This window comes from Brachycentrus maculatus, unplaced genomic scaffold (assembly GCF_059751285.1).
Source record: "Brachycentrus maculatus isolate JH-2025_06_01 unplaced genomic scaffold, ASM5975128v1 h1tg000007l, whole genome shotgun sequence".
NCBI lineage: Eukaryota > Metazoa > Arthropoda > Insecta > Trichoptera > Brachycentridae > Brachycentrus > Brachycentrus maculatus.
This window is the reverse complement of record NW_028280762.1, coordinates 116,484-134,054: the sequence shown is the minus strand read 5'-3', so window position 1 is coordinate 134,054 and position 17,571 is coordinate 116,484. Positions and strand designations below refer to the sequence as shown.

Genomic DNA, 17,571 nt, shown 5'->3' with positions numbered 1-17,571 from the left:
TAAAATCATGTTTTCAGGCGTTTCTCAGTATGTAAAAATAATCTGGGTCTTGCATACAAATAAAAGATCTCTGCTAAATAAAAGCTTTTCTCAATCTAACATAGATGGCCGTTGTGAACTCATGTGTACTGTGTCATAAGACTAGAAAATTTGAGTAGTGTGGTTGTCAATCATGAGTATAATGGTGAATTTTGCTCGCGTGTAAAGTGATCACTTAACCAGGCCATGATAGGTGATAAGCCTTGTAAATACCCAAACATCCATATTCGTAAAAAAAATACATATATATATTTAAAAAAAATATTATGTATATTTTATAGTAAATCATAGTTAAAGCTTAATTATTTAAGCTAATTATTTCAGAATTAATTGACACACTTAATAAATACTTAATTAGTGTTTGTCAATCATGGGTAGAATGGTGAATGTTGCAAGTGTGTAAAGTGATGTAGACACACTTAAAATGTTGTATATTAAAAATAAATGTTTGACGTTGTCGACTGCAGGTTGGTCACCCCTGCCAGTTTATACCACACTACATATTATGCTGTGCATACTGTAAAACTGGTTTAAATGCACTTTGTTATTAAATGCAGAATGCCTTGTGAGTGTTCCCATCGCCTCTTGCTGTACCCGTTGCTCATTTCTCTACCAGAGATCAAGTGCAAGGAGAAAATACTCTGCGCTCTCAAATATGATAATTATGTTGGTATATTCACAATATTTTTCAATCAGTGTGTCCAAATCTTTGTTTACAAATCTGGGTTTGTTCACTTAGGTGTTATTTATATGGACATCTCAACATAATGAAGAAGAATACGGAAGTCTGGGCATTAACAGGGCTTACGACCTGAAAATAATTTACATTAATATATGTACTCAAAAAGTGATCTAATACAAGTATTTTTTCTGTAGTTTTTTTTTAAATTTTCTTCATTTTCTTATGTCAACCGAAAACTTTAAAGTATGTATATGATTTCATATTAAAATCTCAACATGGATGAAGAAGATTATGAAAGTCTGCGTATTTACAGGGCTTGCAACCTGTTAACACGTTATTTTATAAGCGTTTTCTGCCTCGACCACGGCTCCGGTGTCCATACGAATATTGCAGCTTCGCGTGGAACACGGGAGTCGTGTTGAATAAAGATAAGAATTGGAATCCGAATCACACTTTTTTATGATTGTTTTATGATGTTTAAATATACAGTAGAATTTGATTTTGAACAAAGTTATGGGCTTACAAAAATTAGCGAATGTAAGTTTTGACAATATTTTATGCGCAGTGAACGTGTTAAATATATTTTCTCATTTGTTTATTTTAAATATGCTTCTTACCTTATGTTTTTCTCATTTATTTTTTTTTAAATGTGCTTCTTATGCCTATTTATTATACCTGTTTATTGTTTTTATATTTTGCCATGAATTAGTTTTGTTTTTTTTTTAAATCTTTTTTGTTACTTTATTATCTGTGTTCCAGCCTTGTTAACCTTAATCCCATGTCCCAAAATGAGAAATAGAAATTACTAATCGGGAATATTATATATATCGCTTAATTTTTTTCAAGAACGTCATAAATAAAAAAAAAGTATTTTCCAGGAGAACGTTTTTAAAGCATAAAAATATAACACAATGTATTAAAAATAAATATCAAGCCACTTATTGAACTTTTTACTGTGAAACAGATCATTTTAGGTAAAACCTGAATATTTTTTCTCCATTTGAAATATATAAAGTATATTTAAAAAAAAATTAAACAATGCCTCTTCTTCAAAATGCAAAAACAACACTTTCTGCCCTGTAGCTGGTAAATATTAAGTTTAAAATATGCCGCTTTTGCTGGGATATAGTACATTTTATGGGCATTCCGAAAACATGCACAACTGAAAATTTACGATTTTTGATATATGACGTTGTTGAAAGGAGTGGGCGATGTGACCTCTACAGTGGTCTCCGGTGGAATGAATTCTGTGAATATCTCCATAAGGTACATTGGAACAAGTCCTGTGGTCTAGGCTTAAAAAATGTACCTAATTCATATCAAATATCGTATTTTTTAAGTAGCGTTTTAACGATTTCAGTGTATGATTGGCAGAACTTCTTTTATGTATTCGGTGAGATAAAAAAAATCACATCATCGGATCGTTCGTTCCGTAATCCAATCTCGATCAAAAGATAATCACGATTATTCACATTTCATTTTATCTCAGGTGATATCTTCCTGTTTTTTTTCTTCTTCTATTCTATTCTCATTCCACTCTCCTAACGGGACAACCAGACAACAGTCCGTCTTCTGTCGGCATCAGAAATTGACAGCCCGTCGAATCGGTTGCTCACATGACAATGATTGGAGAAGATTGGGATATTGAAGTCATCATATCACACAATTTCGTGGCCACTCCAATATATAGTATATATATATATATATATATATATATATATATATATATATATATATATATATATATATATATATATATATATATATATATATATATATATATATATATATATATATATATATATATATATATATATATATATATATATATATATATATATATATATATATATATATATATATATATATATATATATATATATATATATATATATATATATATATATATATATATATATATATATATATATATATATATATATATATATATATCCACCTCAAATAGACTTCTCCATCATCTACGTTGAGATGTGAATAAAAATCTTTTTAGTTGGTATTTCTCATCGCTTGTGATATTACGACCTGTATTAGGCTGATTTAAGCAGTCACTTTATACACGTGTTATATTTACCATTCTACCCATTATTGACAACCGCACTATATCCTTTAATTGACACGTTCTTTCATTTGTGAGTTTTCGACAGCATCTATGGTTGAGTCGAGTAAGCTTCACATGTGAATATGAGTTTTGCGGTACGATTCTCCTACTTTGGCGTTAAAAAAATAACCGGTTAAAATATATGGCAATAATAATTATTACAAAACGTGTTCCAGTAATTTATTTGCTCGCACTTGCGCAAACATTCGGAATGTATTTAACAAACTTGTTTTTTTTAGGTTAACGATTAGATGCAATTCGTTATGTTGCCATTGATTAAATATAGTTTATATGGTTAACGGCTTTTTGATAAGCAAAACGCATAATTTACAGGTATGTATACCATAGAAAATATATGCAAATCAGGGCCAAACAAATTCAGTCGGTTCTGTACCGAAAATGGTAGTAAACTCCCATTAAAGCTGAGATATCGAGCTTGTCTCAAAGGGTTCAAATCAGAATGCGCCCAGCCGCGGTCAGGGCTTATATATATTCAATGTTAGAATATTCAATGTTTTTTTTTAATCCTTACAATATATATATATATATATATATATATATATATATATATATATATATATATATATATATATATATATATATATATATATATATATATATATATATATATATATATATATATATATATGTATATATATGAGGTTAATTATATATATATATATTTATATAATTAACCTCATCACACCACTATACGTGTGAGTTCACTAGAGCCATCTATGATTAGATTGAAAAAACTTTTATTTAACAGAGATTTATTTCGATGTATGCAAGATCCTAACCGGATTATTGATTGGTAAACGCACGGAAACATGATTTTCAATTTTTTAAAGTAAAATATATAGATATTGTTACATATCTCCTATATGGAGTAACCCAGATTTGTGAACAAGTATTTGGACACACTTAAAACGTTGCTAATTTTTGTTTTTATTTATTATCCAATAAGTGATTATGCGTCATGACTAGGATGATAGATGATTGCAGTTGACAGCCTCTGCTCATAGCGATTGACCACTCATTCAGACGGAATCTAGGTTAAGCATTATTAGAGTACCTACCGTACGCACTTATTTAGGTACTTTATTATTATACCTTTGGTAGCTTTTATCGGATCTCCTTACATAGGCATATTACGAGTTATTAGCAAACAATTTTAGAACGATAATATTAATACATTACCGCCGAAGTGACTCTTAAGGCCCAGCATTCGCGAAGTCGCAACTTAATTTTCTCTAAATCCAGGTAACATTTTACGTAATTGTTTTTTCTTAAAACACCGTTTTTGCATTGAAAAAATAAGTTTTCCTTCGAAATAATTATATGGTTTTGAAAAGAAAAGAGTGGAGTGAAAAAGGAAAGGAGTTTTGAATAATAACTCGACACTGGCACTCGACACACCCAAAATGGGTGAAAAGCCATTAAAAAGAAGAGTTTGAAAAAAAAATATTCCATATACATATATTCTAAAAAACAAAAATTATCCAATATATGTACATTCTTTAAAAAATCACGCATAGCCGGGAACAATCAGTACGCGATCGGCTGCACGAAAAGCCACACGTGTTGTCAACGCATTTTTTTTTTTAAATGTATATTGGAATTTGGCGAATAAATATTTCTATCATTTTAAACTCTTTTATTCTCAAAACCATATTTGTGTATATATTTCAAAGAAAAACTCAATACACAAAAATGTGTTTTAAGAAGAAGAAAAACTATTAGGTACCTCAAATGTTTTTTTTAAACCCTTATCCGCACCCCAATGGTGCATAGGGCACTGCTTCATATAAACGCAGTGTTATCTCGATCGTTTACACATGAAGGAAAGGTAATCAGCCCTCCACTTCAGGTACCAGCCCAGGGTAATAATGAATAAATATTACAGTGAAAAAATCACTTATATTTATTTGACCCCCCCTGGGAATCGAACCCGGGACCTCCAGAACGGTGGCCGAGCATGCTGACCATTACACTACTGAGGCGGCAACTCAAATGTTACCTGGATTTAAAAGAAAATTAGGTTGCGATTCATCGTATATTGGGCCTTAACTCTTTTGCAATATCATCAACGATATGAACATAAAAAAACTGCATAAATGATACTTTTGATGGCATTTTTAAATTTTTCCAGAATCGATATTTTCTCCATTCTCTCACGCAGGTACGCGTTTTGCGCTGTGCGCCTGTAGTAAGGCAATCATAGTAACATCTACACTACGCCTGTTTGATACAAACCTCTTAACACATACGACACGTCCGCAACTGACTAACAGGCGAATCTTTGAAAATTTAAATTAACGGGACAAAATTTGAATTTACTATTCGAGAAGTATGTTTTCTAGGGATGGAAAGATTGATGAAGATATTGAAGGGGGAGTGAATGCTGAAAACAGAGTGAATGGTGCACTGAAATTTGCAAATAAAATGCCACAATGCAGTCCCGGTAATAACCCTAATGTGTGGAAGTGAAGCGTGGAGTTGATAAAAGAAACATGAAATTAAACTGAATGTAGTCGAAATGGGATCTCTTAGACGTATCTGCTAAACGATGTATGTTTTGAATGGCGAAATAAGGAAAGAATGCAAGAAAGCATTATTGATGAAATTAAGAAAAAAGTGTTGAGACTGTTTGGAGATGTGGAATGAATGAGTGAAGAAAGAACAGTTAAATAAATTTATGTGGAAAATGTAGTAAAATTAATGCAAGAAAATTTGGTATGATCTAGTATGTCAAATACTTGGACGTGGTCAGATCATGAGTCAGAATAATCTGCGGGTATGTATGAGGAGATACATGAATGTGGAAGAGGCAAATTGATTGGATTGGCGTTCTATTCTATCTGCCTACCCTACCTCTGCGCCGAAACGGCGTGATGGTTAGTTAAGTTTTGTGTAAATGAAATTAAATTTGAGTTATTTTCGTTTTTTTCAGGATGTGGTGGACCATCACTGGCAATTTCGGCAACATCCTCCCAATCGACTGGACCAAGTCCTTCTCCCGTAAGATGCACATGCCGGCGCTCAATCTCAGCGAGAGAAAGGTATTTTATTTTATATTTTTAGACGGGAGTTGTATTTTTTATTTACCTTGGTATTTATGTACGAGGTTTATAGATCAAATAGTGAGTTTTTGTTTCTTCTAGCTAAAAACATGTCGCTCACTCCTTTCAACAATGTTATATATCAAAAAACTAGATTTTTCAGGAGATCGTTTTTGAGGTTTAAAAATATAATAAAATGTTTTAAAAATAAATATTAACCCACTTATTGAACTTTTTACTGTACGACAGATCTTTTTAGGTTAAACCTGAATGTTTTTTCTCCATTTGAAAAATATTTAGCATATTTAAAAAAATAATAAAACAAAACCTTTTCTTCAAAATGCAAAAATAACACTTTCTGCCCTGTAGCGGGTAAATATTAAGTTAAAAATATGCTTTTGCTGGGATAAAGTACATTTTCTGGGCATTCCGAAAACACGCACAACTGAAAATTTTAATTTTTTAATTATGACATTGTTGAAAAGAGTGAGCGATGTGTTATTTTAATTTGTGTCGGGAACAGGAGGTATAATCTAGTGTGGTCCAATCAGGAACTTCTCAGCTTTTGCTCATTGCTGGGAGAAAACCACATAAAACCCCTCAGGAGAAGCCGGACTGTTCGGAAGCAGGCGTTCCCTTCCACTAAAAGAGGGTTCGGCATTTTATATTCTAGCTTGGTTTATGGTACCAATGTCCTTCACTATTTTTATCATGTATGATACCACCTCTCGTGAGAGTTCCTTATGAGCTATCACGGATCCGATATCAGATAGGTCCTCACCCAGGCTCCTGCAACGTGCCTGCAGCTGCATACAGAGAAAGGTATGCAATATGTGAACACTCAATTTAATGAAAAAAATATATATTAAAACTATTGAACATAACATGATGATGGGTGACGACGGGCACACTCCCTTATTCGCAAACTAATTGTCAGCGAATGATACTTTAAGAACGATGGAGAACACCTTCTGTCCAGTAGTAATCTTAACTGTACTGTTTGTACTGTAACTGTAACTACTACTACTACCATCACGTCATTTCCCTGCATGGTTTCTCTGCCTGAGAGGATGGAATGTCATACTCTTCTATACACTCCTGGCTTCTTCTACATCCATATATTAAGTCATACATGCTCTCCGATTTTGTAGACTTTTGACGCAACCAGATTTTAAATTTTGATTGAAATGGTCATTACAATTCTTCTTGGCCATCCTCGTTCTGTTGTTCTATTCACATGTGCTGTATATACTCTCTTGGTCATTCTTTCATCATCCATTCGCTCCACATGTCCAAAACCACCTCAAGGAACCTTTATTTATCATTTGAATTATCCTTAACCCAGACATTTCTTTCTAAAATTTTCATTTTTATCTTGTCAAACATCAATTTTCTACACATTCATATAAGGGATAACATTTCAATGGCTTTCACTCTAAATTCATCATAGAAGATTTGAAATTAGCAGACAAGTGTGGTGTTCCATCTTCTCTGCCTACCCCAGCAGACAACGGCGTGATAACAGCAGTAGTAGCTGTACTATAGAATTAGTAATTTGATTGTTTGCATAAATACATAGAAACGTTGTTCGATATAAACTGTAAATTATTATCCACATTGCTATTGAGCATATACATTGGTATATACTTGATGTGTTTGGACAGAGTAGGCGGGAGTATTAATATCAGGGCCAAACTAATTCCCCATGTGGTTTTAGTGACATGATAATGTCATATCACATTTCATTCTTCAACGAGTTCAGTGAACTCCTAGAACTGATCATGTTCTCAGTGATTTATTATTTATTAATACTCCAATATTCTCTTTACAACATCAATAATAAAACATATATTACAGCACTCCTAGTTTTAGATTAAAAACAAAAGTAATAATCTGGTGTGTTGAGGATAAATATATATATATATTTTTAAAAATGTATTAAGATGTTTCAGAAAATGTTTTCTGATAGATGAGGAACATATGGAAAAAATACACAATTTTATGCATAAAAAATGTTTGTATTTCAAAAGTTAAACTCGGCTGTCCAAACTTAAAACACAGTAAGGGAGATTTTTTGTAGTAGGTTTTTTGCATTTTTGGACTAAGTAGAATCTACTTAGTCCAAAAAAAAACCTACTACAAAAAAATGTCCCTTACTGTGTTTTGAGTTTGGACAGCCGAACTGTCATTGCACAATGTCGTCTGCCTCTGTGGTGTTATGGTTAGAATAGTTAGCGTGTTTAGCTACCGTGCTGGAGGTCTGGGTTCGATTCTCTGGGGGGGGGGGGGGAGTGAAAATAAATATACCCATACCTCGCTATACGGCATTTCGCTATAACGGCCCTCTTCAATTAAGGCATGTTTTCGATTTACGGCCTAAAATGTTTCGCTTTAACAGCAGCAAAAAAATCTACGTCGATATATCTGCATGTTGCCAATCTTGCGCAAGCGCAATCATCGAGATTGCATCGAGCACATTTTTTTCTTTTCGAGTAATGATGATACCAGTGATCTGCAGGTTACCATTTCTTCATCAACTTAAAAAATTATATATGTATACACATACACATATTTTATGTAACATGAAGTTGTTTCATTTTTGTTATTATAGATTATTGTTGGTTTTTGGAGTCTGTTATTATTTTATGTACAAATCTATGTACTTGTTATGTATGTATTTTTTTTATTTAAATGAAATAAAAAAGGTACAATGCATTTTGAATGATAAACCATGTTACATATTTAATAAATTTGGAACCGATCCCATTGAATTGGTATGAATTTGTATTAAAATAATTGATTCCTTATACGGCTTTTCGCTTTGCGGCCAAGTTTTGTGGAACGTATCTAGGCCGTAAAGCGAGGTATGGGTGTATTAGCGATTTAACACTCCTTATTTTATATTACCCTGGGCTGGGCACTTGAGAATGTTTCTAAAGGTTAGTTATTTTGGATTTGCAGGACGGTCACACACCAGAAGACGACTTGCTGAGCTCCGAGGACGAAGCCGTGGCAAGTGACCTGGACATGCACGCCCTCATACTGGGAGGACTACACCTCGACCACGAGTGTCCTGTGAAGACAGCTGATGAGGTATAAATCTACAGACCTTAAATACATTTTAAATTCAAGTACTTTCTTATAAGAATCAAATATTTTATTATTATTAATATTATTATTCTTATACAAAATTTTAAACAATATTTTAGACCAAGGGTGGCCAACCAGCGGCCCGCTGGCCGCATGCGGCTCTCCGGATGTCTGCATGTGGCCCGCGGAGCATTTCACACCTTTTTTCTTTAAGTGTACATAAAACCACCAAAAGAAAATTCCATCGTGCGTAGTTTGTATCATATCCCATATATGGAAGTATCTCACTATCGTGACAATTTCCTCTATGGTGTATTCGTGTTAACAAGCAAACACAACATATTGCGAACTACTTTTAAATACACATTGATAAGAATACAAGCTGCTATAACTGAGTGCTAGAGCGACTCAAAGTCAAAATGCTATGTAAAAGCTAATTATACAGTAGCCATGATACATGATAGTCGAATGAAGCATATTAAATCTCAAACGAGAACAAGTATCACTGATGACCATTTGGATAACTGTTTGCATGTAGCAACAACATCAATCGTTAACGTATCGTACATTGATGCACTTAGTTCTGACAAACAAAATCAGACGTCTAACAATTTTTTTTTTTAAATTTTTAATGTTTTTTTATATTGTCTAACTCTTATCTTATTAATATAACGATTCACATTTTTGTCATATCTTCTTAAAAAAACAATATATTTCATGTTGTTTTGAATAATAAGAGAAATTTTGTTTTACGGCCCGGAAGAAATACGATTTCTAAAATTTGGCCCAGCTGCTGAAAATGTTGGCCACCCATGTTTTAGACTGTCCCTTGTTATTGCAAATGATAAATATTTATGCCCCAACCAGAAACACGAGAAACCGTCAAATATTTTACTGTAATAACAGCCGGACAATGTCTGGATTCAATACTCCCATTCACCGAATACAAAACCTCGGGAATGATTTCGCGGACCACACTGATATCGGGAACATGTCACTTGCTAACTAATAATTACAATACTTCAGGCTGATGTATAATTCCTTGTCTAATATGTTATATTAGACAAGGAATTATACATCAGCCTGAAGTATATTACTTAAAAGGAGATTATTTTTTTTATGCGACAATGATTACATGTGTTATATTTATTCGATGGCCGTAAATAAAGAAAAAAATAATTAACATGACACACACAGATGACTGTTTGTCCCCTTGACGTGTTTAGAGCTGCCCAAGACAAGGAAATTGTCCTTAATTACTCTCAAGTGACAGCTTCATTCTGCTAATGGCATGTCTTCTTCCATTTGCCCCTGAAAATTAGCTGAAATACATATTACATTATACCTTGATGTATTTTTTTCAGGTAATTCAAGAGATTGACGACATGATGCAGGACTCTTCTCCCAGCTGTGATGAGGAGATGACGGAGCACAATGAGGCATTGGAGAAGGGGAAAGAAGTTCTCAGTTCTCCGTTATATGAAGACAGTAAGTAGTAGTAGTATCTACTTATATATCACTATCCCACTCAACTCTTTATGGGGTTTGGAGTACAGTTTGTGACATCTTTGATATTGCTCAACGCGCATTTGGTAGCACACAGCGTGGGATCGAAATTCAAACCTCAAATTCCCTGGAATAATTATTGATATCATGATGATTTTTGTAAATGTACTAGTCAATTTTTCATACTACTGACATCTGTTGAAATAATCCCGAGAAAATGTATCCTTTCGTATACCTGATTAAATTATGCTGTTTTAATCTCAGCAGCCAATAGAACAACAAAAAAGAGGAACACCTAGGTGAAAAATTAGCTCAAACCAATTTTACCATAGGAAGTAGTAGATTGAAATGGAGTTATGGGAATTAGAAATTTTAGAAATACTAGATGGAAAACCTTTGTGTATTTAACCTTTCCGGGAGTACAAAAATTGATGTCCGACTTTGTCTGGGAAGAGGGTTCTTTTTACATGAATTTTTTTCTTCATTTTATTGACGTATTATGAAGATAGAAATTATGTTAAAATAATAAAAAAAAACCCTTTCGAAATATTTTTCAATTATGACGAAATTACAGATAAATATCCACAGATGTCATTGCCATACAAGTTACATCATACTAACTGACAGACGGACTTCGACTTTCATTAACGTCGATACTCCCGGACAGGTTAAGATCAATTTTAAAAGTATTTGGAACATTATTAGTTTTAACATTTAATAAAAACGTAAAAAATCTTAAAAACCAGAAAACATCATTATGCTTTGCAATCATACATTATTTCATTATCAGAAATAAAAAACCTTCATGGAAATAAAACATTCATAATCTTCATGGAAACTCTTCATTTCAAGGGTTAATTAAATAATCATCAAGAAAACACTACGCTGATGAAGAAGACAGAAGGATTCTGCTTAATCTATATCTTGTGACTCTGAGGATTGTTATCAGACCCGGTTCCGGTCCCGGTCAAGGATCGTTCTTCACCGGAAGCTGGCAATAGTCCTTCTATACTTACTGACAGCCTTCTTCTTGTGTCCAGTATTGAACAAAGGCCTCCCTCTTGGACTTCCACAGTTGTCTGTTGGACGCGACTCTCTTCCAGTGCAGGCCCGCCACTTCCCTAATGTCATCGGACCATCTTGTCTGGGACCTACCCACGCTTCTGCGTCCTGTTAGGTCTCCAGTCAAGCACCTTTTTCGTCCATCTATCTTCAGACATACGTGCCACATGACCTGCCCAGTTCCACTTTAGTTCAACGATTCTTTGAGCCACATCTGTTCCCTTGGTCTTTTACCTTATCCAAACATTCGTTTTGCGTCCTTCTATAATCGATGCTTAATTTTCAGAGTTGAAAACCCTCTCGGTAGCCCAGCTGAATGAGTTGTACCTGGAGCTGGAGGTGCTGATTCGCGAGTTCTCCGAGACTCTGATCTCGGAGCTCGCGCTGCGCGACGAGCTGGAGTACGAGAAGGAGCTGAAGAATACCTTCATCTCGCTGCTGCTGGCCGTCCAGAACAAGCGCCGGCAGTACCACGTCGAGAAGAAGAGGACCAACAAGAACAACAATGTGGGGAAACCTAATCCGGGAAGCGACCCTAAGGTGCTTTAATACTATTACTAGTATAATAACTATAACTTCAACATAAAAATCCATAGTAATTATTGTAATATTTTGTGTCTTATTTGGTGTCTTATTTAGAAAATATGACAAGACAAATAAATCAGCTATGTGACAAATCTTGATTGATGCAAGGTTTTGAATCCATTGGATATATTATACTGTTTTTAGGGATCAATCCTATTAATTTATTATTAACTATACACATTTACTATCATTTTCAAGACATATATCGTTCACTCCTTCAAGAACGTCATAAATCAAAAAAACTTGATTTTTCAGGAGAACGTTTTTAAAGTTTAAAAATATAAAACAATGTATTAAAAATAAATATCAAGCTACTTATTGAACGTTATACTGTGCAACAGATCTTTTAAGGTTAAACCTGAAGGTCTTTTTTCCATTTAAAAAATATTTAGTATATTTAAAAAAATAATTAAACAATACCTTTTCTTCAAAATGCAAAAACAACACTTTCTCCCCTGTAGCGGGTAAATATTAAGTTAAAAATATGCCTCTTTTTCTGGGATATAGTACATTTTCTGTGCATTCCGAAAACATGCACAACTGAAAATTGACTATTTTTGATTTATAATGTTCTTGAAAGGAGTGAGTGATATCTGGTATCGTTTATCCACTCCCTTATCCAAACTCGTTTCTTTTTATATAAAGATATCTAACATATGTGTGAACTGTTTTAATAGGGGATTGGAAACATTTCTCAACAAATAATTGACTCGCATCAAACTTGACATTTTCGAGAACTCCTTTTCCTCACTGACTTTCATAGCGCGCTTTGCACCGTAAAATAAAAACCTTGGCTGATGACTATGTGTAAATAGCGTAGTTAGTTCTCGGCACCAGTACTGACGTCAGTAACTGACTCAATGTAAATCCGCCTTTACATCAAATTGTCCCAAATATCCATCAGACCTTTGTCTTCTTCTTTTTGTAGATCCTAGGAATCTGTTAGTGCCTCCGCATGTCGCTCTTGGGATGTTGGGAAGCTGTCTTTCCATCTTTTCGGAGGTCTGCCTGGGGTTCTGCGTCCTTCAGGGTTACTGTCTTCTCTGTCTTCAGGAAGTCTGTCTTCTGGCATTCTGTTTATATCGTCCCCACCTCACGATATCTACGGATGCCGGTATTTCTTACTCGGTCTCGCAATGTGTTTCCGTTTATGGATCGGAGAGTCTTCATCTCGGAGGTTCAAAGTAGAGATTTTGTTCTGGAAGTATCTGCTCTTGCCTCAATGCCATAAGTGGCTATTGGTCAAACACATGTTTTTTATATTTGGGTGACCTTTGTATATTGTGTAAACGATGTCTTAAGTGATGGCTTTTTTTTATCATATCTACTTAAGTTATCACTTTTTTTGTCCACATTTTAAAGTTAATTTTTTTAATTTTCAGTACCTGACAACTGTCATCCCCTACCACCTCGACAGTGGACCACCAGACAATCAGGCCCTGCAGGTTCTCATCAAAAGTTAGTATCGAAAATATAATGAAAAGCTTTTTTTAAACAATTAATATATAAAAAATATTCATACTTTTAACAATAATTTGTCAATTTTATAGTGGTAGCTAACTTGGTTTTCTTTTTTTTTAGTTCTGAAGGCGATTAACGAAGATAGTCCGACAGTTCCAACTCTTCTCACGGATTACATCCTGAAAGTACTTTGTCCTACATAAGTAATCCAACTTAATTATAGTTTCAATCGCCACACTTTCAACATTCATTTTCTTAACAAATATCACTTGAAAGTTCCATTTTTCACGTAAAATATTGTACGCTTCGTTATATCCTACTGTTTAGTAGAATTATTCAAATAAAAATATGTCCCTTCTTGATATTTTAAAATTACAGTAACATTTAGGCATGATGGACAAAAAGTTAAAAATTTTCATTTCTCTCTTGTACCGGCCGATTTCATTCATTAAACGCATTATCCTAGACTTTAATATTGTAAGTAGAGGCGTGACGGATGTCGATTCAAATAACCCTTGTTCAGGCAACTACATGATTTTAATTCATTTAAAAAAATAGTGACTTACAATTGCTACAGTGTGCAGCTGACGAAAAACTTCTGGTTTCTGATTTTATTTTTGTTATTTAAAAAAAAAATGGTATCTCTTGTATGCCTTTTCTCGAAAATCCGTTGCATCTGCTTTATAAATGTTTTGAATTATTTTTCTCAAGCCTAGCTAAGGTGTACAAGAATGATTTATGTATTTAGATTATAATAGCCATAATGATATACATACATATATATATTAAAAAAACATTCTTCTCTCTGTAGTGATAATGTATGTATCTATAAGGTGACATAAAGCAGAATTCATCAAACAAAAATAAAATGGAAATGATTTTATCAAACTTATAGTATATTCAATAATTTCATTAAATCCTTCTTACTTTGTATGTTTTCTCAAATCATGTTGGTAAATCATTCATATATGATATGCTTTTCAAATTGTTTCGTTGAATCATTCACATTCCTTGCATTTTATAAAATCATATTGTTGAATCATTCACATTCTCTTTTATTAAGAACTTCATATTTGTTTAATTTATTTCATGCTTTTACAAATCACTTTATTGAATCATTGATATTCTTGCATTTTATAAAATCATCCACATCCCATTTGTTTTACAAATCATTTTGTTAAATCACGCATATAATGTTTTGTAACATTGTTTTCATTATTTTGTATGTGTAATTCTGCTTTCACTCACATTATACAATAAGATATTAAAGAACAAACTTGAATAAATATTGAATGTGAATTTGTAGCTGGCGTTGAATGCAAAAATTTAGCTAAAATGGAAGTGATAGGAATGATTACGATCTAATATTTTTATATATTTATAATCGTAAGATTTGTTTGAATTTTTTTGTAACTGTCACAAAAATTTGTGTGTATGTACATTTTCATTTGTATCTATATTTTTAAGCGACAATTTCTTTTGAATTTTTGTAAATATTATAATTATTACCTTTGCTTTAGTGTACAATTGTGTATAGCTACTCTTCTATTAATAAGTCATTAAAATATATGTTTGGTGATGAATAAGGTCATATATCAATTTTAGCAACTTTTCAGATACAAAAATATATTTAACGAAAATTGGGTATGGTCGAATTTTGTCATGGGTAAATGCCATTGTGTTGAAATCACTACTTATTGTTTAAAGGTATTCATATAATCTAGAGTACTTAGTACACATCAGGCACACAATTTTCATCATTAGCTATGAAGAAATCTAATATTATATACTCTAATTTCATACTTTTATCGGGAGGTTATTTGCCCTTAAAACTATAATAATTCTTGCTATCAATTCATGTCGTTTTGCAGCTAAATCGATTTTAAATGGTGTCTACTTGATTTTTTACTAAAATATATTTTTTTCAAATGACAAAATTGACACACGCCCTTATCCCTATCATGCAGAGATACAATGTTTTTGTTTTTAAAATGTTTCAAGAATAAGATAACAAAAATTAAATTTTCCAATCAAAATGCATTAAATTGAATTCATTCAAGATTATAACGTATTTATAAAATGTTCAGTACGAATTATCTTCTGTACATTTTTTATTAAATATAAAAAAAAACTTTTGCAGAGGTTTTTTCTAAGTTGTAAATGTTTTATTGCATTGTGATTGATTAAGATTAGGAATCTACTCATTTCGTAAACATAAAATTATATATTTGTATAAATTTGACACTGCCATTTTGTATTTTGTTAGTTTTTCTTTAGTTGTATTTGTGAACTCGTTAAAAATCAGCATTGATTATTTTTATAGATTCATTAATATCCAGTGTGTCCTTGGATTGTAAAAATTGGGAGAATTGTTACAAATTTATCATTTATGTAAACCAAAGGTTTGCTAACAATGTTTGTTGATTATTTTAAAATATGGGGAATTTAGTGAATCTTGAAGCCAGTTTTTAAAAAATGATACAAAAACATGTATTATGAATTCTCTCGGGTAAATTATTATAGCTCAGGATCCATGAACTAAAAAAATGGCACAGCAAACGTGTGTTTCAAACAAAAAAACCATTTCATTAATTGATTCGGCAGTCACTTTGTGGTAAAATCTATCCATTTTTAATTAATGTTTTACTTAGTAAATACCACTATTAATAGTGGTATTTAGTAATAGTGGTATTTACTAAGTAAAACATTAATCAAAAAAACCATAGCAAAGAATGTTCTTTCAAGATAACGACTTGTTTTATTCAACGATTTTTTCAGATATTTTACAAAACAAATTAAAGTATCTATCTATGTCAAGGAGCATTCCGTTAATTGCCTATTGTGTATTTACTCTACTGTTAAAAATACAGTTAACATATGCATATATAGTAAAAATAACACTTGTAATATGTAATCATTTTGATTATCATCTTTTGCATCTACGAACAACATTAGATGGAAAAATTCTAGTTTATGAAAAATTATAGGTACATAATATGGCTTAACATTTGTTGGATACATACATTTGCTATGTTTTTTTGGTTTCATTGGGGGGAAAAAAATTATTGTTAAACAATTTTCATGAATATTCCTAAACGTTTGAATCGGTTAAAAAAACAAGATTTTTCTTGAAGACAAAAACAATTTTTAAATATGTTTTCATAATAAAATATTCTAGTGTAATGTTTGGCAAAAGAGATGTTTACGAAATGAATAAATTCAAATAGTATATATTTTACATACATATGTAAGAAGAATGCTTAGTGAATGTGAGCTATTTATGCTAAGGTTAAGAATTACTAAATGTGACATCGTAATTACGCATTTATATATGTAATACTTTATGAATTAATTTTTAGAAGCTTAGCTGTCAAAGTTCGTTGCCTTTTTTGTAAATGTGTGGCGAATATGTAATATGAATCTAGTCTTACATGATAATTTTGTCACTTAGTGTACCTTAATGTTAACTTACCAATATGATACTTGCGTAGTTATTATAATTATTCTATTTCCTGTCATAGCGGAACTTCCGACAACGTTCAAACGCATATTCCTGGAATAAACTAATTTGTTGAAACCGAAAAAATACTTGTTTCGAGATTGTAACTATCATCTTACTCGGGATCCAAATTTTATTGTTAAAATTATGAATATTTTTTACAATTTGAGAAGTGTATTGTCAAATCCTCTTATTTAGAAATACGGTTCTTTTTTTTTCATAAATAAATAATGGTAATATAACCGTTTATTATAATAATAAATGGAGGAAATCATTCGTAAAAGCAATAAATGTACATTAAATATATGTACTATTACAATCAAATATTCTAACAAAAAGCAATAATAATATGAATGCTTAAAAAATCTAAAAATTATAAGGTTACATTTGTTACCTTAGGACTCTTTATACGCTTTTAAACTCTAGAATGCTAGATTTTACTCCGCTATTCATATCAAGATTTCAT

The 17,571-nt window shown here is 32.2% G+C and overlaps 1 protein-coding gene across 1 annotated transcript in view; it reads left to right on the top strand.

Moving 5' to 3' along the window:
- The window catches only part of Unc-76 (fasciculation and elongation protein Unc-76), a 98,431-nt gene extending 82,808 nt beyond the window's left edge, over positions 1–15,623 (top strand). Inside the window, exons 2-7 of the mRNA XM_088259873.1 lie at positions 5,794–5,902; positions 8,864–8,995; positions 10,357–10,480; positions 11,847–12,100; positions 13,528–13,603; positions 13,727–15,623. Coding sequence (XP_088115999.1) covers positions 5,794–5,902; positions 8,864–8,995; positions 10,357–10,480; positions 11,847–12,100; positions 13,528–13,603; positions 13,727–13,809 — 778 coding nt within the window. The 3' untranslated portion in view covers positions 13,810–15,623. The remainder of the gene's footprint in view (positions 1–5,793; positions 5,903–8,863; positions 8,996–10,356; positions 10,481–11,846; positions 12,101–13,527; positions 13,604–13,726) is intronic.
- Positions 15,624–17,571: the final 1,948 nt, after the last annotated feature.